This window comes from Solanum tuberosum, unplaced genomic scaffold, assembly GCF_000226075.1.
Source record: "Solanum tuberosum cultivar DM 1-3 516 R44 unplaced genomic scaffold, SolTub_3.0 scf00095, whole genome shotgun sequence".
NCBI lineage: Eukaryota > Viridiplantae > Streptophyta > Magnoliopsida > Solanales > Solanaceae > Solanum > Solanum tuberosum.
In genome coordinates, this window is record NW_006239021.1 from 661,772 (window position 1) to 682,196 (window position 20,425).

General features: G+C 35.3%; 2 protein-coding genes across 2 annotated transcripts in view; one reads left to right on the forward strand and one right to left on the reverse strand.

Annotated features, from left to right (window-relative positions):
• The first annotated feature begins 1,773 nt into the window (after positions 1 to 1,773).
• Positions 1,774 to 11,259, forward strand: LOC102586275 (3-hydroxyisobutyryl-CoA hydrolase-like protein 1, mitochondrial). The gene is made up of 14 exons (XM_006347859.2): positions 1,774 to 2,024; positions 2,106 to 2,186; positions 2,324 to 2,392; positions 2,558 to 2,621; positions 3,237 to 3,316; positions 4,565 to 4,648; positions 6,584 to 6,668; positions 8,172 to 8,257; positions 8,364 to 8,485; positions 9,292 to 9,352; positions 10,303 to 10,398; positions 10,492 to 10,593; positions 10,678 to 10,719; positions 10,830 to 11,259. The coding sequence occupies exons 1-14, from the start codon at positions 1,902 to 1,904 to the stop codon at positions 10,947 to 10,949; spliced, it is 1,215 nt and encodes a 404-aa protein (XP_006347921.1). The 5' UTR covers positions 1,774 to 1,901; the 3' UTR covers positions 10,950 to 11,259.
• A 192-nt stretch (positions 11,260 to 11,451) lies between these two features.
• The window catches only part of LOC102586599 (elongation factor G-2, mitochondrial), an 11,615-nt gene continuing 2,641 nt past the window's right edge, over positions 11,452 to 20,425 (reverse strand). Inside the window, exons 3-20 of the mRNA XM_006347860.2 lie at positions 19,929 to 20,050; positions 19,698 to 19,848; positions 18,921 to 18,992; positions 18,098 to 18,193; positions 17,918 to 18,006; positions 17,766 to 17,832; positions 16,789 to 16,827; positions 16,512 to 16,572; positions 16,294 to 16,403; positions 16,112 to 16,186; positions 15,938 to 16,006; positions 15,733 to 15,854; positions 14,501 to 14,626; positions 13,741 to 13,861; positions 13,471 to 13,571; positions 13,328 to 13,388; positions 12,275 to 12,328; positions 11,452 to 11,795 (exon numbers count right to left, since the gene is read on the reverse strand). Coding sequence (XP_006347922.1) covers positions 11,694 to 11,795; positions 12,275 to 12,328; positions 13,328 to 13,388; positions 13,471 to 13,571; positions 13,741 to 13,861; positions 14,501 to 14,626; positions 15,733 to 15,854; positions 15,938 to 16,006; positions 16,112 to 16,186; positions 16,294 to 16,403; positions 16,512 to 16,572; positions 16,789 to 16,827; positions 17,766 to 17,832; positions 17,918 to 18,006; positions 18,098 to 18,193; positions 18,921 to 18,992; positions 19,698 to 19,848; positions 19,929 to 20,050 — 1,638 coding nt within the window. The 3' untranslated portion in view covers positions 11,452 to 11,693. The remainder of the gene's footprint in view (positions 11,796 to 12,274; positions 12,329 to 13,327; positions 13,389 to 13,470; positions 13,572 to 13,740; positions 13,862 to 14,500; positions 14,627 to 15,732; positions 15,855 to 15,937; positions 16,007 to 16,111; positions 16,187 to 16,293; positions 16,404 to 16,511; positions 16,573 to 16,788; positions 16,828 to 17,765; positions 17,833 to 17,917; positions 18,007 to 18,097; positions 18,194 to 18,920; positions 18,993 to 19,697; positions 19,849 to 19,928; positions 20,051 to 20,425) is intronic.

Genomic DNA, 20,425 nt, shown 5'->3' on the forward strand with positions numbered 1-20,425 from the left:
TATATATATATATATATATATATACTTGCTTTATCTCATATTATTTGTCATATTTCACTTAATAAGAATTAGATTATATAAATTTTAGGAGTAATTATTATTTTAAAATATGTTTTTTCATCGTATCAAGATATTAACATCGGAAAATTTACAATTTGTATTCTCTTTGTTTCAATTTATTTGTTTAACTTTCCTTTTTAATCTGTTTTAAAAAATGCATCTTTTCTTTTTTAGTAACTCTTTCCTTCCAACTTTTCAGGTGACATGTTCAAGATCACAAGATTAAATGACATTTTGGTACATATAACATATCTTTAATTTAAGACTATACAAATTTAAAACTCTTCTTTAATTACTTTGTGCCAAATCAAAATAAGACAAATTAAAACGAAAGTAATACTATTTATTATATAATTTTTGAATATCTAAATTTTAAATATAAAATATTGTCTAATCTAAATGATCTTTGAAAATGAATGAAATTGAATATTTAAAAGGAAACCTAATAACTAATTTTGGAACAAATGGAGTATATTAAGATATTATATTATATAAATTTGATCACAAATTATAGGTGTGACATTCTTATACATTTTTTCATTTTTATTTTTTGCCAAAATGGGTAATTCCATCACTGATTTAAGCAATATATATATAAAAAAACGTGATAAAAAGATTTTTTTTTAAAAATATTATCTCCAAAGAAAGAAAAAGGAATTCCTTAGAAGTTCCGTCACGGAAGAATTTTCGTCCGTATGATGGCTAATATACAATGAAGCTGACTCACACACTCATGTCATAAGTAATTTCTTCTGCTATTTTAAAATAAATAATTATTTATCAAAATAAAAATTATATATATAGTATATCTTTTATATATTTAATAAGCAAAAATATAATTATTTAATCGATCAGTTAAATATGTACCTTATCTGTTAATTGGAAATTGGTGTGAAGATTTTTTCTTAATTATTTGGGATATTAATGCCACCTCTAAAGTAGGTAAAGTTTAGGTACAAAAAAAAAATTAGCACTGCATTCAATCTAAAGGGGTTGGAGTACCTTGTCAAAACTCTACAAGCAATTGTCAAAATAACAAATGTGGACCTCTTTGGCACTTGGCAAAGAAAAATTGTGCTTTCGTTTTAATTTATTTATCTATATATTTTTATTTCGTTATATATATATATATATTTCTTGTGAATTGTTTAATTTCAAATTTTCATGAATCATATAACGTTCTGCTCGATGATTATTTATTATATTATATTATAATATTTAAAAATATAATGTTTAAATAGATTATAGTATTTTCTATTCTTATATGGTGTGACACATTAATAATTTAAAGAATAAATATACCGAAAAAGTAGGGTATAAGATAAAACTATCATAAAAATATAGATTATTAAATTAAATATAGTAATAAGTAAAGTTTTTTTTTTAAAAAAAGGGACAACAACGTAATCAAATCGATGGTTACACCAGAATGAGTCTATCGATAAATTTAACAATAAGATACAATAAACTTGAAATAATATTAAAAATAAATATTATATTTAAAAGAATCGATAACAATCATCCAAATAAGCTGTAATAACAATAAATTCTACACATCTTTAATTTAAGTAATAAAATTCAATTTTTTTAATTTCGTATTAAATTAAAATCATACAAATAAATTAAAACAGATAGCACACATGCTAGGAAACTGATAGGATTAAGGTAAAAGAAAGGTGGGATTTAGCCTATTAATACTCATAATTAGGCAAATACAAAAAATGTGAGCCCTGCCGCATGTCAAAAGAAATCTGTGATTCTTAAGCTCTCAATTTTGCTGCTTTTGTATAAGTAAAGTAAAGAAGATAAAGATTTAAACTTTACATTTGGTTAACAGAAATATGCCGAGCTTCAAATCAACATCTATTTTGAGGCGTTTTCTGCAGAAATCCCGGTTGGTTTCTCAGTCCAGAAGCTTTTGCGGTGTTTCTAGCCATGTCATAATCGATGAACCCGAAAGCACAGTGAGCCCATTTAAGATTCTATAATGAAAAACCCCATTTTATTTATATTGTAATAATGATTATATGAGTTGCATTTCTCAGGTTTTAGTGGAGGGGAAAGCTTCTTCAAGAACAGCAATTCTTAACAGACCCCATGTGTTAAATGCCATCAATTATTCACTTGTTAGTTTCTTGCCCTTTTACTTTTTGCTTCTTTTTCACCATTTTGGAAATCTGTAGCTCTCTTTTTGGATTTTTTATTTATACCCACCAAGGGAAATCGTGTTTTTATGTTGAATTGGCTCTTGTTTTGGCTTCAGGGGTCAAGGTTGATGAAGCTGTACAAAAGTTGGGAGGATGATCCTGATATTGGATTCGTGGTATTGAAGGTAATCTGTTGAGTAAATCACTGTTTTAACTTGTGTTTTATTGACAAAATAAAAAATTGCTTTTATATTGCTCTGCCTATTATTGTTTTGCAAGGTTATTTTAAGGTGAATTTACTTATATGTTGGTCGATTGAGTAGTACTGAGTTATTCTTTTATCTTTGAAGGGAAATGACAGGGCATTTTCTGCTGGGGGTGACATTGTCTCTCTTTATAATTTGCTAAAACAAGGTACAGTGCATAATTTTGACTGCTGTAATTCACGAGTTAATATCTCAAAACGTCACTCAACTTTGAGAACTTATCTAGCAAAGTTATTGAACTTTGTTTTGTATCCGCCTTTCTATCAATACATCACTCAATTTAAATTTATCAGTTAAAAAGATTGACATGACAAGATAGATTATTTTTTATGCCATGTATACATAAATGAAGTTTACCCCTACTTAAGTCTGCAGATTGAAATTTATAAGCAGATCTAAATTAGTTGAGTGATTTTATTGATACAAAAGCCTAAGTTGAGTGATTTTATTGATAGAAAGGTCTAAGTTGAGTGTTTTATTGATACAAAACAAAGTTCAATACTTTGCTAGATAAATTTCCAAAGGTGAGTGTTGAGATATTAACTCGTAATTCACAATGATTTTGTTCATATTCTGCTACATTGCAAGTGATATCTAGTTGAGCAGAATGTTCTGAGTAGGAAAAATTAAGATGATTCTGGTTGATCATATATATAAACTGCAGCAAGTGTCTTAACTATTGCTGCCAATCTTCTTTTAGCTCAATTTGTAATTTAATCTTCTCCAGCCTTTGTTTAATATTGTTTGTATTGGATGGACGCAGGGAATTTTCAAGACTGTAAAGAATTCTGTTGGACAATGTATAGCTTAGTATATGTTATTGGCACATACTTGAAGCCACATGTAAGTATAATCATTCTTCAAACATCAGATACTAAATGAAGCTGTTGTCTTGAATTTCTTTTGTTTCTCCCATTATATAAGTATCAAGAGCTTTTTTTGTATTAACTAGTCTTTGATACAGTCCAGTGCCTTATAAGTTCTAACTGCATCCAGACTTACACATCACAAATTTATGCTATATTGGAACCTAAGAGTTTCTAAAATGTAGAAGTTCCATTAGGCGGAGAATCATCAAGGATGGATCGCCCTACACTATCAACATACTCATACTAATGGTAGATTTGTCGCTAACTAATTTGGAAATGAAAGAAGTGTACTGAAAGCCATTGGTACTTGTTTGATCATCACACTGATAGCTTCAATAGTACACTGAAAAGTTTGTGGTTTGGTATTTCACCGGTTAGTAATTCAGTATACATATGCTAGAGGCCTCCTTCACCATGACATTAGTGGCTTTGCCGTTTGTGCTACCCTTCGCCCGATATTGGCTTGGTTACTGCTTCCGCCTCTTTAAGCATGAGAATCCAATTTTTACTGTTATGTCGAGACCTTTGTACTTTTGGCAGGCAGTTTTAAGGATACTATTTAGAGGAACAATCTAGATCTTTAGCAGATAGCTCAGTTCCATTAATTAGATTCTCTCCCATCTTACTGTGGTTAAGATGCTCAGAGACAACACTTTGACGGTTAATTACACCAACCACTTTCTGATTAAAAAGGTGTTCAGTGAGTTAGATGTGTCTTGCCAAAGTTTGATGAATCTTATATTTAGAGTCAAAATAGGAACACAGTTACTTTATTTATGCTAACTGCTATAGAATCTTCCTAACTGTGCCTGTTGAAGGAAATGTAATTTGTCACAATATATTTGACTCTACCCTAGGATAAATGCTGATTTGATCCAATTGTTGTAGATATTCAACTCCACAAGATATTTTCAGCTTCGCTATAACATCTTTTTTTTCTTTTTTTCTGTTGTTAATCATAGAGTTGTTTCTTCAAAAATGCTTGAAACATCATTTTCCAGTCTAGAATTCTGGAGTGCATTTGATAGTAGTTAGGAGTATTATCTTTGTCTCTTAATATCTTTCTATTGATTAGAAGCTCGTACACACTTTCTGATTTGGGTTACTTTGCTTTCTTGCCTCCTCAATTCTGTGTTAGAATTTAGGAGTATTGCATATTCTTTACTTATCATACTTTTGTTGACATTAACTGGTCACTGGACACTATTTCGAAACCATGTAGGTTGCTCTTTTGAATGGAGTTACCATGGGTGGTGGGGCTGGCATCTCAATTCCCGGAACTTTCCGCGTCGCAACTGAAAAAACTGTATGGAAAAGACTAGTCAAGTTTTATTTGTTTTAGCTTTTACTTTGTTGGTTCAAAATTAATTCTCCTAGTCCAAGAATTTCTAGACTACATTTCTAAGCAATGTTAAGTTTCATTTGTGTTCATTCTTATATCTGTGTAGTGATTTCACGTATCATGAACTTTATGTTCTTCTATTTAAAAATTATAAGTTGTATGTCGATGGTTCTATACTGTATGAGATAAAGTGCAAGCATGTTCTCTGGATACAAGTAGTGATTCCTTTTTCCTTAAAAATCATACTTTCTCCTCCTGGAACTAAAATCCTTCTCTGCTTTCTACTTCTTGTAAAATTCTATTTTTTGATAAAGGGCAGAATCTACACATGAATGCCTGTTGAAGACTTTGGAGTGGTCGTGAATGGTCATAAGCTTTATTAGACCTGAACAGCTATTTCCGAGCCCAAGAACTGCATCTCTTGCTTTCCATTCCCATTCTCATTAGAATAATTCTATTAATGGGAATGAATCAGGATTGTACCTGCTTGAGAGAATTGAAACATGTCGACTGTTCAGTACTGGAGAAGAAAGAAAAAGTTATTCTCCTTTTCTCTCAAGGCTGCTACTGGTTCCTTGGTATCCTGAAGGTGACAAAGGTGGAATAGTCATGTAGAAGAAACATTAACACTTGTATCCCTTTCGAGAGATGGGAGGAATGGGGAAAAAATGAGGTAGACTATTTTATTCTATTTCCTCTCTTTTTACTGCTTCATTGATGGATAAAAGAAGAGAAGTTAGAGAAAGGGGCAGTGTAGTCCTTGAAAGTCCTTTTTGAGACTGTAGTCTGATCCCCAATCAAGAAACAAAGAAAAAGGAATGTGATGGCTTGAATGGATAGTTTCTATAATGATAGGTCAAAGCAAGAGTTTATCAAGAATCTGATTCATTCTGTAGAAACTCATCGATGGGATGTGACACCTTAGGATCAAAGATTGGGGAGAGACGTGCAATGAAGGCTGACCTAATGAGATTTATATTTTAATCATTCCTGAATACTTGTCATTTACAGTACAAATTGAATAGAAAATCTGCCTTGAGAACTTATTTATGATTTCGTACTAAACCCGGTAAATGAACAAATAGGTAGTCTTTCAGGTGGGAATGGGGTGAGAAACTTAGAAACCATATTAGGATATACTTCATACGGGCGGAAATGAAGCATAAAATTGCATTTCCTTTATGATTGATCTCAGGTTCAGTTCCTTATTATTGTAGTTTTTGAGGCAAAGACATTATGCTGCATCCCAGCATTTAGATGGTCAAGGTTTCAGCCAGTTTATGTGCTACCGCTTTATTTTAGGCTTCATTTATATCTGTATTTGGTTTCTTAAGGGAGAAGTTCGAATCCTAGTGCAACAAACTTATACCGCGAACTTCTCCTCTGGCTCTTCTCTTTTTTCTCCCCTTCATTGATTGTTTTGGCTACTTCTCTGTTATTAGCTATAATCTATTCGTGAGTTAATACTGAGTTCATTTTATAAAATTCATTGTTTTCTCTTCATATATTAAAGGCTCTATATTGATGAACTTTCTCTTATACCAAAAAGTGAAATAGTAATTATGTTTGTTTATTATGAAATCTTTTGACTCCTTGTGAAGAAGCTTGTTTATTTCCATTATATGTGATTTATAACGACAGACTTAGCGTTTTTAAAGTCCAGAAACCATTAGATATCTTGGTCTTATTGCAAGGTTATAATCTGATTTTGATTTTCTCAAGAACTAAATGAACGTGCAGGTAAATTAGTCAAAGAATTTTTTTATTGAACTCAAAAGTCTAAGAGGTCTATTAAATTTGGACAGTGCTAGGTGATAATTTAGATGTTTCAACTTTCAAGTGCTGTAAGTTATTGATTTTTCACAGTTCTTATAGGGTATTTGGTGTTGCATCATGTAGGTTTTTGCCACACCAGAAACATTGATTGGTTACCATCCTGATGCTGGGGCATCATTTTACCTTTCTCGCCTCCCTGGTTATTTGGGTAAATTCTTTTGCTGATCTCATGTTGTGGTTTGGATTCATCAGTAACTTCTATCAGGTCATATGGCTGAGCGCCTTTGATGATGAATTATCTAATTTGGAACTACTTTTCTGATCCCCTCCCTACACACACCTTCTTCCTCAATCTCAAATTCTCTCTTAGTTTAGGGTAGAGTCTACATGTAGGAGGTGCCCATTTTCTATGAGGAAAATAAACATGTCAATATCTGGACGATTTCCTTCTTATATATTTGTTATCAAATTATCTGCCTTAGGCATGATGTTCTTTTTATTTCATCTTACTTTTCCCAATCTCCTTGGGCAGTCAGCTTGTGTGCCTCCCCCTGCTTCATGTATTTTGGATATTACGACTCTTCACTTGTGCTTTCTTTTTTTCTTTTTTTGAAATTAGTAATGTTGTTTTCCTCAGCATTTGGTGACCTCCAAAAATTCGTACATAGAGGGGCTAGGAAGGCTAATTACAAAGATCCTAACATATCTACTAGTTGCTCTACCTCCTCTATACACAGTGGCGGAGCCAGGATTTTCAGTAAGGGGGTTCAAAATTTAAAAATATAGACACACGAAGTAGCCGAAGGGGGGTCGACATCTACTATATATACCTAAAAAATTATTTTAACCATGTATAAATCATACAATTTTCCGCCGAAGGGGGTCGGATGACCCCCTCATTGTAAGGTGGCTCCGCCACTGTCTATACATTCCTGTTTACACCAAAAATACAAATATGCAATGCAATTTCTTTGACTTTCTGTATGGAGTTTGATTTGTTCTCATAGCATCTTCCATTTCTTTCCTTCCATACTGACCACCATATGCAAGCTGGAATAATTCTCCACCACTTTTTTTTTGGCTTTTTACTGCCTCCTCTCCTGATCCAGCAACTCAACAGGTCAGCAGTATGTTCTGGCATCGTTCAGCTGTTACCAGTGAGCCTCAAAAACAGAGACCATAGTTGACCCGTGACTCTACAGTGTAGAAAAAGATAGCTGTTGGTCTCATTTGTCTCATTGCATAGAAAACACCTTGGTACTAGTTGTACACCTTTCCTCTGCAGTACCTCCTGTGTCAGACAATCCCTCTTAGCTACCAACCATACAAAACATTTGATCTTGGTTGGTGCTTGGCTTGTCCATACATATTTCCATCTAGCCAATCTGAGGCCTTGTTGAGTTCCCATTTCCTTCTTATAAGGCTTATTAACTGTGAATCTTCCATCCTCAGAGTGTACCCACGAGATTGTGTCTGGCCTTTCTTCACTTGTGCTTTCTTCTGTTCAGTATTTGTCTGAACTGCCCTTTTTTGCATTTAACTTCGTACCATGATGTTAATATGTGGCTCCCTATATTTGTTTATTTATTATCTTTACATGGTTTCGGACTAAAATTACAAGGCCTTTTATTTGTAGATATCACTGATAACTGATAAGTCAACATGCTAGTCGCTAGATCATGTAGGATAACAAAATGATTTTGATTTGCAGGAGAATACCTGGCCCTAACTGGAGATAAGATCAGTGGAGCAGAAATGATTTCCTGTGGGCTTGCTACACACTACTCACACAGTGCAGTAAGTTCTGTGCTTAATTTGTTTTGCACCTTGGTGCCAACAGCCTACTTGGGTTATTTGACAATAGTTCTGGAAACTTCTTATCTGCCCTCTCTATTCATCTCAGAAAATTCCCTTAATTGAGGAACAACTTGGAACGTTGATTACTGATGATCCCTCAGTGATTGAAAGATCTCTTGAAAATTGGGGAGAGATTGTCCATCCAGATCCGGCGAGTATACTTCACAGGTACCTGTCATCCTGGATAAACATGTAAAATGAATGTCGAAAAATATGTTGGTTCTCGTTAAGTGTTAAAGGGGTGGATTGATACAGATTACCGTTTTATGTTATGGGATGCTTTCGGATTTGAAGCACCTTTTCTAGTTGTTAATCAAGCATGTATTGCTCCAGTCAGTTAACTCCAAAAAAATCTACATCTTCAGGGAACACCCTCATATTTCTTATCAGACATAGAAACGATCCCTTGGCTGCAGCCTTGCATCATCATTTTGCTTGCTGTACGAAAACAAGTTATAGGTTTGATTGGATGAGAAACTTGCAATCATTTCTAGTAACATATTTTATGCTAGTCAAAAAGAAAGGATTGCAAGTCAAATCTTTTTTTTTCTTCTAGGAATCAAATTGGTAATTTCTGGCAAATTGTTTAATTTTTTAAACAGAGGAAATCCTGCAACTAGCTCTTCAAATTAAACTTCGCATAGGTTTCAAGTGCCAGAAATTGTTATTTTTTTCTTTATAGAGAAACTGGTCGTATCACCAACTTGCCCTTGAGTTGTATAGAATGCATCAACAGGTGGAGCAAAATTTCAGCTCTCTGAAACATAACATTACGTATGGAAACTTTGTGGCGCCTGATAACTTTTTTCATGGTTCCGCATGGATCTTTTGGTCTTTGTATTTAGTCTTGTTCTTTAACCTTTTGTTCTCAAAAATATAATAATATTATTTTCTTATTGAGTTGTGTGTGATCTTGCTTGCAGATCAATCTGTATTTTGATAGCTTAAACTAATCCATCTTTCTCTTTCTTTAGGATTGAAACTCTTGATAAATGTTTCAGCCATGACACAGTTGAAGAAATTATTGATGCATTGGTGAGCATATAGTTCCTCTGTGTGTGTTTCCGTGTTTTCCTTATGCTGCGAAGGTCTCTGAATGATACAAAGTTCTGTACATTGATTGATTTTAATTTGTTTAATATCTCTGATGGGAAAAGAAAGAACAGGAACTAAACATGTGGTACTGAAAAGGTGGCAGCTATTGCCAACATATGTGAAGACCATGTTCGACTCCAGTAACATGATATGTTCATATTAGAAGTGGATGAAGCATCTCTAGCTCTAGAACAACATATCTTAATTCCATCTAGACTGGGGTGTGAAGGCTATTACCGAATAAGAAACTTTATCGGATGGACATACAATCACAATGTGAACAGTGGAATCATAATTCTTTAAAATAACGGTGGTATTTGGGCAAATGTGCTCTCATATTGATTATTTCACTAGATACCTGGTATCTCGCACCAACACAAGTATTGGGTAACTCTGGCTCCCAAATCACTTAACTTTTTCTCTGTCTGCAGGATTTGAAGCCTGATCTTCCATGTTTTCATACACTTCTTCGACTGTTAGGCTACACCCTTGGGTGGTTGTAGAAACATAATTGAACTGATCAATACAATAACGTTCAGCATCTGATTGCTTTGCTTTTGATATCTTGGCCTTCACAAGTTTCCACTCGTGAAAAATCTGGAAAAAAACGAGGACCATTGTTCAGCCTACTCTTTGCTTGCTCCCTGAGGTTCTAAAAGTGCATATAGATCCAAGTGCTGTTGTCACACTAAACTGTATCAATCATTTCTTTGGAGAAAGTACATTGTGGAGATTTTAATTTCCCATATGCTAAAATGCATGGAGAGGCCTTCCCATGATGCACTTTTTTGACAATTGTACAAGCTGAGTCATTGAAATCTGCTATACGTGTGAAAGTTTTTAAACACAGGTGTGATTACATTTCTAAAAAGAAACTTTACTAATGTCAGGAGAGCGAGGCAGCCAAGCAAGATGCATGGTGTGTTGCAACATTGAGAAAACTACAAGAAACATCCCCACTGAGTTTGAAGGTTTCACTGAGATCTGTAAGTTGTAATTCTTTTTTTTCCAGATAGAATATTCTCTCTTCCAGCCACCAGGGCATTGTGAGATGACCATCTACCAATGCCTACTCTCAGATCCGCGAAGGTAGACATCAGACTCTGGACCAGTGCCTAAGGCGTGAGTATCGAATGTCAGTACAAGCTTTATCTGGACAAATAACTAGTGACTTCTGTGAGGTAATATATCTTTGCAAAATAAACAATCTCAGTTTTACATCCGTGGATGATCATCACTGTGCATTAATAATATCTTCTTATCAGGGGGTTCGTGCACGGCTTGTGGATAGAGATCTTGCACCTAAGGTAAACCAACATGTTATGTTAGTGAATAGTGATCCTCTTTCCAGTGAAATTTTCCTAACCGTGTCCTTTAACCTTGGAGAGCGTTTCTTGATTTATGTTAAAACGTGCAGTGGAATCCTCCAACCTTGGAAAAAGTAACCGATGACATGGTAGATCAGTACTTTTCTCCACTAACAGCATTTGAGCCTGAACTGGAGCTACCAACACAACAGCGAGAAGCATTTACATAACTTTTGGGTAGGGAAACTTTTCAACTTCGAAGATAACAGAAGAAAATAGGAAAATGAGAAAGAAAATATGTGAATATCAGTTATCTTTTCGTCACATTACAAACACTGAGCAATTCAGTCTTGATATAGTTGCATTTGCAAATCTGCTCTTTCCTATATTGAAAAAAACCAATGATATGCCTTGGCAAATCGCCCAAATGATACGACTGCTTATTCTTTTTTTCATCTTCTTGTCTTAGAAGATTCTCGGAGTAATTTACCTTGTATACATCGGCAGTATTACAAAAACATATATTCAGTTGTTATTCTATATGATACACATGAAAATATATACCGTCATCATTATATGATATAAAAGAATTATGCTGTCAATATCAAGAAATTAAACTCTTTTAGAAGTGGGACACTATGGAGGGACGGGTAAATTCAAGTCAGTACTTTTGTCCATTTCTTCTGTGTTTGGGGTGGGAAGATGGTTAGCTTTTTGCTTTTCAACATATCATTAAACCTCTCAAACTGCACTCTGTAATCCTTTCAACGGGAATACACAACCTATATGTATGTATATAAGCAATTATTTGTATACATTATGGCATGTTACTGTTTTATTCAGCATATCAAAATTGACTGACCAGTTCTGGTCCTAAAGATTTCACAACATTGCTCCCACCCAAGGAGACAAATTCATAAAAAAAATAATTAAACAGGATGTAGTCGCAGGAGCTTCAAAGGCACACCATTTTTTCAACTTTCTTTGCTGGCCTTGTATGTGTTAACAAGTTGCGTTTGCGTATCTCCTGAAACCGGGGCATGCTCTCTGTATTCCATTGTGAACTCACCTTTCCCCTGCATGAAACAAAACAATGATTTATATCACTGAAATTCACTAAGCAAACAGAGCACAGAGGTTGGTATCACATATTTCTCACTATGCATTATACGCATGATTAGGGGAAAAGGAAAAGAAAACAAAGTTAGAGGAGATGAATAACTTTAATTTGTGATTTGATATTAAAGAAAAGGAAAGAATGTGTCTCACTTCACCTTAACACCTTAATGACATATTTTTCTACTAGTAAGCCTTGTGTCTTTGTGGTATCACAAAAGTGTCTTCAGAACGTGTTGCTTTTTTTTAGGTTTCCACTCACTTGTATGACAAAATTAAAATTATTTATGGCATTATCCATCATTTTTCTCTTCTCCTGCCTTCCTTTCACTCCTACTATGTCCAAAAGCTTTAAAAAAAATTGGAATCACCTCCGTCCTTCCTCTCCCTTGATTCAATAAAAGAGTTCTGTTGACGAACTGGAAACAAAATTACTGACCTGTGTCATTGATCGAAGAGATGTTGAGTACCCAAACATCATGTTGAGAGGAACCTGAGAAATAAATAGTATAACCTCAGCTCTCAGAAGACAGAAATGAGATACTCATAACTCATGTAATAATACTTTCAGGATAAATGCATACTGTTCCAAGGCTGAAAGAAATCAAGAAAGAATTTTTCCTTTGTCCCTTACAAGCCATGTAAATTAGCAATTATTGCGCATCAGTCTCAAAATATACAAGCATATGCAAGTAAAGCATGAAGAACACTAATCTACATGGAAACAATTTCTCATAACTATTCTATCTTTCCTTACACAACTTTGTCACACATACTTGAAAGCTATAATAAATATCATTGGGAAGTACAACAAAATCTGATAGGGCAGTAGGTAAAAAAGAAAGAAGTCAACCACAATAATAAAAGTTAAAGGTATAATACATAAACATGACCTTTAACTTGTCTTCAACGGATAACTATGCCCTCCAACTTTGAGTGTGCACAAGTAGGCATTTAAACTTGTATAAAATTGAACAAGTAGACACACGTGTCCTACATGACATAAGACACATAGGATGCCATGTAGGGTGCCATGTAGGACGATTGTATTCATTTATTCAATTTTATATAAGTTTAAGTGCCTACTTATGCACACCCAAAGTTAAAGGTCATAGTTGCCAGCTGGCGCCAAGTTAAGAGTCATGTTTATGTATTATGCCAAAGTTAAACTATGATTACCAAGTGTCAGACACACGCCTTGTGACACGCGTGCCCAAAAACTACTACTAAGAAGCCCCAACACAAACAAGTAGAAGATGCATTACTACCAATTTTGTAAGCCACTTCTGTACCTAAAAAAGGAATGAACAATTGATTGCTGGAGCTGTACTCGGAAGTGGTTTTTCTATAATTACATCGCATAAAGTCATCCGAACAGAATATAGAAAGAGAGGATAGAGAACATGTATATAAACAGCAATACATGCTGACAGCAACAGGCACCAGAATCAATTCTAAATACAGCTGAAAGAGCAAAGAATGATAGACATACATTGGCAGTAATTACAGAGTCATCTCCTTCCTGGTCATTGCCGATTATGACACCTTTCCTCCTGTGAAAACAAGAAAAAGAAGTGGTTAGAAAAGCATAAATCACATTCTCAAATCTCAATAACAAGGTCTCAAAAAGATTACTTATTGATATCCCCAGTAACAGTGCCCTGAAATTCTGTTGGCACTTTTATATCCACCAGCATCACAGGTTCTAAAATGATAGGCTTGGCCGCAGTATAACACTGTTTTGCAATAAAATTAGTGATACACGTGAGCAACCATAAAATCACTGCAAGCATAGGCAACTTAGATAAAGCTCACCAAGCTAAGAAAAGAGAGGAAGGCTGGGAAGTTGGAGGTACAAACAAATATAACAGAAATAGTCTACGGTCAGTAGGATGAATGTCTTACCTGTCTAAAAGCATAAATAGAAGCTAATTTGAATGCAAGTTCACTTGAATCAACATTATGTGAGGCACCATCCGTCAAAACAACACGGATATTTTCAACAGGATGACCAATCAGAGAACCCCTGGAACACAGGAAGATCCAGATTTCTAATCAAATCAAAAACACCTAAAGAAACTAGTCCAAGCAAGTCAATGACCAAATCTCCACTGAATCATGCATCGACTAAGCTTTGATAGTTCATAAGCAATTACTATATAATACTCCCTCCATTTCACAAAGAATGACCTGGTTTGACTTGGCACGGAGTTTAAGAAAATAAAGAAGACTTTTGAATCTTGTGGTCCTAAATTAAAGTTATTTCAAATGTACAAAATTGTCCTTTAATCTTGTGGCCTTAAACATGCCACGTGGAAAGCTGAAAGTAACCAAAAAAAGAAGGAGGTCATTCTTTTTGAAACAGACTAAAAAGGAAAGGAGGCCATTCTTTTTGAAACGGAGGGAGTAAATTAAAGTTATTTCAAATGTACAAAATTGTCCTTTAATCTTGTGGCCTTAAACATGCCACGTGGAAAGCTGAAAGTAACCAAAAAAAGAAGGAGGTCATTCTTTTTGAAACAGACTAAAAAGGAAAGGAGGTCATTCTTTTTGAAATGGACGGAATAACAGGACAGGCTAGATTCTTGACTTGAAGAAAAAGCAGTAGGTGTATCTCAGAATCTCTAGGCAAGTCATAATTTGAAACTAGAGAAAGAAAACTTACGAATTGGCAGCCTCCCTGAAACCCTTTTCAATTGCAGGGACATAGTTTGACGGAACAGTTTGTCCAACAAGCATGTTCTCAAATTCAAACTTACTGCCTGAACCTGGTTCAAGAGGTTCAACATACCTGTGGAAAACAACACATTGAGGAAACATGAATATCAACAATGCCACAAAAATGAATAATGAAAATATAAACAGCTTACTTACCCTCCCAAACCAACTCCCTCAGAGTCAATTTAACATAGTCTTGTTTAGTGCAGATTTAATGGAGGTCAATGTTGAATTACTCCTCAAAGTTAAAGCTGTGATCTATTATACCAGCCTAAGACAGTAGCCTATGCATGGGGATCTGTAACTGAGCCGCCAACTGTAAGCATTATAGATTTACAACCTAAGCTAGAAAGCGGAGCTTTGTTGTGGGGGAGGGGGGTACGGGCAGAGAGGGGGATTTAGTTTAGGTTACAAGATATAGAGTACTCTGTCAGGGGGCTGCAATCGGCCGAAGTCAAGACATTAGAACAAATGAGGAGCCATATTTGCAACCACAAAGAAAATGGATCTCGGGCTTAACTTTAGAACCTGGCTCCTGAGATGAGGATTGCCCAAGACAATATAAAGAGAGAAATTTAGTCTCTTGATCAATATGGAACATTCTAAATACCACTCCACAATTGGGGATGGACATACGGAGCAAGGACAACAGCACATGGGAACCCAACAGTGGGTAAACCAAGAATAGAGATGATTTCCATCTGATACCACGTGAAGAACATGGATCTTGGCCTTACTCAACTCCAAAAACTAGCCTTTGAGGTGCCGATTAATCAAAGACCATCTGAGACAATGGTCAATTCCCTTCACCAACGTAGGAAACCCAGAATTGAACATCTGATGATTGGACAATATAAATTGAGGCCCAACATTGTGCAAACAAAGAAAAGGGATAAGTTTGCCTTTGCTACTCTTTTCTCACAACCCAAAGAAAACTAATCAACTTTATGATCTGGCACTAAAGAAGATACCAAATATTCTATGGAAATCATCAGGCATGTAATTAGTAGGGAAGGTGCAGGACAGTTGGAAATCATATAACTAGCATTAGCTCTCCCCGTTCTACTTGCCCATCATTTAATAATGGTAATTATTTATAGGCGCTTTTAAGTTGCATGCGATAAGCAATTAAGGAAATAGCAAAAGGGACTTGCCAAAATGATATACGTCTACACTTACCCAATTACTCTACCATATTGACCTTGCCCACCACTTTGCTTCTTGTGTAGATAATCAAAATCTGCTCGCTTAGTGATGGTTTCCCTGAAGTTTACACGAGGCTTTCCAACCTGAGCTTCAACCTAAAGAAACAACAAGATAGTAAGAAAAGGATCAAACAAACGTGATACCCAAAGAGAATGACTATTTGTGGAAAAAAATAAACCTTATATTCTCTCCGGATGCGCTCAACATATATGTCCAGATGCAGCTCCCCCATGCCAGATATGATTGTCTGCTCAGAAAACCATTGAGATGTTCAGGGATTCTCCCCATAAAGATCAATAATGAACATAACATTCAAAATATGGAGCCCCCATCTGGGGTAGACAAAAAATACCTCACCACTCTCAGCATCTAAACCCACACGGAATGTAGGATCCTCCTTCTGAAAACGATTCAAAGCTTTGGAAAACTGCCAACCAAACAGACACAACAATTATAAGAGGCTCAAAGAACAATCGCAAAGAGTGCACGCCTTGTAGACCCAACAGAACAACAGGTTCTACTATGACCACTCACTTGTCCACCAGAGTCTTTAGAAACAGGTGAAACAGCTAATGACATCACTGGTTCAGGGACATTCATAGAAGTCATAGTGTATTTGACTGATCCATCAGTAAAAGTATCCCCTGCAAATGGATCAGACCTAAGCATCAGAATACATCATAATGGAAAGATCTCTGCTTTTTCTCATTAAGTCGACTTGAGCTAGAGAATAGGATCCTACGACTTGTTACCTGAGGCACAATCTACGCCAAACACAGCAACTATCTGCCCAGCATGAGCCTCTTGGATATCCTATTATTAGAGTTGATATACATTTCTCAGAGTTAAGAAAGATGGGGAATTTAGATATACTGATAATGCAAGGAAAAGAATCCTTTTTTCCCTTCTAAAATCTCTGAAAAATTCCTGTAAGGTTGATTCAATTTAAGAGTAACACAAAATATCATCCTAACATAGTAAGATTTGTATCTAATCAAGAAGTCAAAAGGACAAGGTGTAGTGACAAACCTCCATCTCATTTGAATGCATTCTAACCAAACGAGGAATCTACAAAAAAAATTAGTTGAACATCAGGTTATAATAGCAGAATAATATATAGACTAATTTTGCTAACAGTATGCAATAACGTCGAGCATAGATACACACACATCCACAATTGAGTGGGTGACTAAAAAAAGACCTACATGGGTTAGCAATCAATGTTGGTATCTACATCACAAAGTAGAGAACAATTCTGTTCAAATAATATTCCCCTTGCAAAAGTTCTTTACAACAAATAAACACTTCTAACTTCCTTTTGAACTACCCCCGATTCAACCAGCTCCAAAACTAAAGGAGCTTCTATTCTTGGTGTATATAGATACTTAACATTTACAAATAAATTTCCCGGGTAAGTAGATCCACTCTATTCATATACCTATTTGTAGGTTTTTAACAACTTGGTCTCTTTTTACTTCCCACGAGTATTTTTGCAAGTTCACATCTTTTTCCATTTAATCTAGGATCTTAGCTGAGGCCATATCTCAACCCAATTGTGCCTTCCTACCTGGATAAACTCTAAGTTCCCCTTTTTGTGCTAATAGCTGATGCTTTGTTGCAGTAATTAAGAAACCGAGGCGGATGTTTTTTTTTAATATGAATAAATTTAATGAAAATCTGCATCCCAGAATTGGCAGTTCACTAATTTTTTGCACAAAGTTAACTTTCAGTAAAAGCCAATGGAATGAATTCGTGAACAAGCAAAGCAAAAATACGATTTTCTTTTTCAATAAGCAGAACAACATTCGTAGAATAGAATAAACAAGAAAAATATTTTCAATTCAGTAAGATTAAAATTGTTCAGAGAAGAGTACATGTCACATGATTGACCAGAAAACCAAGAAAAAGCAGAATGTTTCATAAACCTGTGAATTTAGGAAACATGAATGCAACCATGAAAACATCCAAAAAAAATTGAGAAGGAAGATGAGCTCGACTGAACTGACCTTAATCTTCTTTCCCGTGTTCACGTTGATTATAAAATCGCCCTTCCGGATGACACCTTCATAGATTCTTTGATGGAAGATTATGTTAAAATGTGTGGTCCCTGCTAAGTGCACATACGGAGAAAACAATTGCACAATAAATAAGTTTATACCTTAAATAGGTCAATTGACCAAAACGCCCTTCCTCTAATTTAAATGCCAAGGCAACCAAAGGGCCAGAAGGGTTTCCGGTTAAGGTAACCTAGCAACAAATGAGCACGAAGCATTAGACTCTACATCTGTACGTGGAGAAAAGAAAGTTAAGAACTCAACCAAAAATATTATCAACTAACCTTCTCTTCGTCCTTTGTTTGATCCAGAGCATAGTTGCTAACTTCAACTGGACAAGGCAAGTAACTGAGAACGCCATCAAGAAGTGTTTGAACTCCCTGTTTAGCAGAAAATAACAGAAAGCATAAATCAAAAACTGCAACCACTGAATAAAAGAATTACACATTTAATGTCACTTGAAAATCAAGAATGGAATTGGGCATATTGTGCCAAACCAAGCATCAGCAAAGAAAATATAGCCAAGCAACAACAGGAATAAGTTAGAACTGCAAGAATGAGAACAGCTAGCAGGCATGGACCTAGATATACACCAGTAGAAACAAAATCCATGAGCAAGGAGATAAATTTTCACGACAAAACAATTAGCCAGATAAAATGTACATTGAAAAAATTAAGCTAAAAACGGAAAGGATGGACATCAAGTACTGATTGCTTCACAGTTGTAATCATTAAGGAATTAGTCTTGAGAAGAATATATCATGGTCACAGCTAGTTGTCAGAATACTTCTGCCTTCCATTTTCCTAAGCTCTTAAATGATCACATTGTAATTGATGAGAAATTTGATCCAGGTTCAAATGATCAACATTGATGAAAGATGACAGTTTTACACAAGCCCAGTTATTTTAATATTCAATTTGGCGAGGTTGACCTAAGAAGAAAAATTACACCTCTGGAATTCAGTGGGAAATAACAATAATCATTCAGGTAAATTTATGCAACTTCAATGTTTTTCACATAAAACAAAAGCCCAAAATATAGCCAATATCAATTTTAGATCAAAATGTTGCATCCCATATTAAGTTACGTAGTGAAGAAAACAACACCTTGTTCTTGAAAGCACTACCCATAAAAAAAGGAACAAACTTCCGTGCTATTGTCGCTCTCCTTATGGCTGCCTGATGAACACAGAAAGAAAATTAAAGAAACAGGGTAAGGGGAGAATGGATGTCCCAACAGCTAGATAAAGTCAATAGTCAAAGATCCATAACAGCACATTACTTTACCAATACCAAGTACTGCAATATTTATTGTATTAACAGTAGACATTAATGTAGGTTAAGCACTTTGACATAGTCCATGTTAAAAGATAAGGCTTAGCATACAGTCGTGCATTCACAATCAATTGATCTAGATGTGGTAAATAACCCTGTCCACCACTAAAGAATCTCAGCTCCAGTCCTATGCTCACACAAATAACATGGTACACAGGAAAGAATATTACGCAAAAGAAGAGGAAGTGCCCTTCAAACTATCACCAAACCTCCCTCATTGTGCTTGTTTCAATTGAGAACCCACAAAGCATTCAACTGCTATAGTTCCACGATCTACAATGACTATGCTATGCAGCGTGAAACAGTCACTTTTAATTCCACCCCCGACATGATTACCAAAGCTTGCAAGTTTGGCTCAAAATTTGAAATTCGGTATTTATATGTCACATATTGCATCCCCAAAGTACACAAGATATAAAAATCTACTATTTGAAAAAGAAACACATGTGTTCTAAACATAATGTATACTTCTGAAAAGTAACAAATGGAAACACTCCACAACAAGGTTGTAATTTCCTTGTAAACAAGGTTGACTAATTGTGTACAGACCTCAAGATCAGCAGATGATATAGGCTCATCGTTCAGAAATGATTCAGCAAGCTTATCATCAACCTCAGAGACTGCTTCAATTAGCTCTCGCCGCTTCTCAGAAGTAATTGCTTCCATATCAGCAGGAATATCTTCTGTGACAATCTTCTCACTGCAAAAGCCAAAAATGAATATGAACCTGGTAGAGCAAATTTACCTATCATACCTAACCAAACATCTTTAAACACAGACCCATTGGAACCATGGAAATAGTAAGCTTTTGACTGCACGAGATCAATAAGACCCTTGAAGTCATCTTCTAGCCCAATCGGAACTTGCACAGCAGCACTGTGATGCCGAAGCTTTGATCTTGCCTGTGCGGGAAGGAAACAGAGCAACTGAACATACTATACTCAAAGTTTCAAAGTACTAAACTGTTATTGAGAATTCACATAACAAAGTTCTAGAGGAAATCAGCAAACCAAGAGATAATATCAGTGATAAAAATAATAAGTGCTTCCTGCCAAAGAATTAAGGCAAACACACACAAGAAGTAAGTGAGGTCGCAGTGAATCAAGTAGCAGATGTTTATAACAAATATGATATTTTCTGAACACCAACCTAACTGTTCCAGTTTGTTACATTGACAGACATAAATGCTTTCAGTTAACTGCAGAACTACAAATGCTGATTTCTAGCATGAACACTGACTCCCCCCCCCCCCCCCCCCCCCCCCCCCCTTTTCCGGA

Excerpts from the sequence above, each read along its gene's own strand:
- LOC102586275 (XM_006347859.2), top strand. The coding sequence starts at position 1,902 with ATGCCGAGCTTCAAATCAACATCTATTTTGAGGCGTTTTCTGCAGAAA. Across the intron at positions 2,393-2,557 it reads TTGGATTCGTGGTATTGAAG|GGAAATGACAGGGCATTTTC; the intron begins GTAATCTGTTGA and ends TTATCTTTGAAG. Across the intron at positions 2,622-3,236 it reads TTATAATTTGCTAAAACAAG|GGAATTTTCAAGACTGTAAA; the intron begins GTACAGTGCATA and ends GGATGGACGCAG.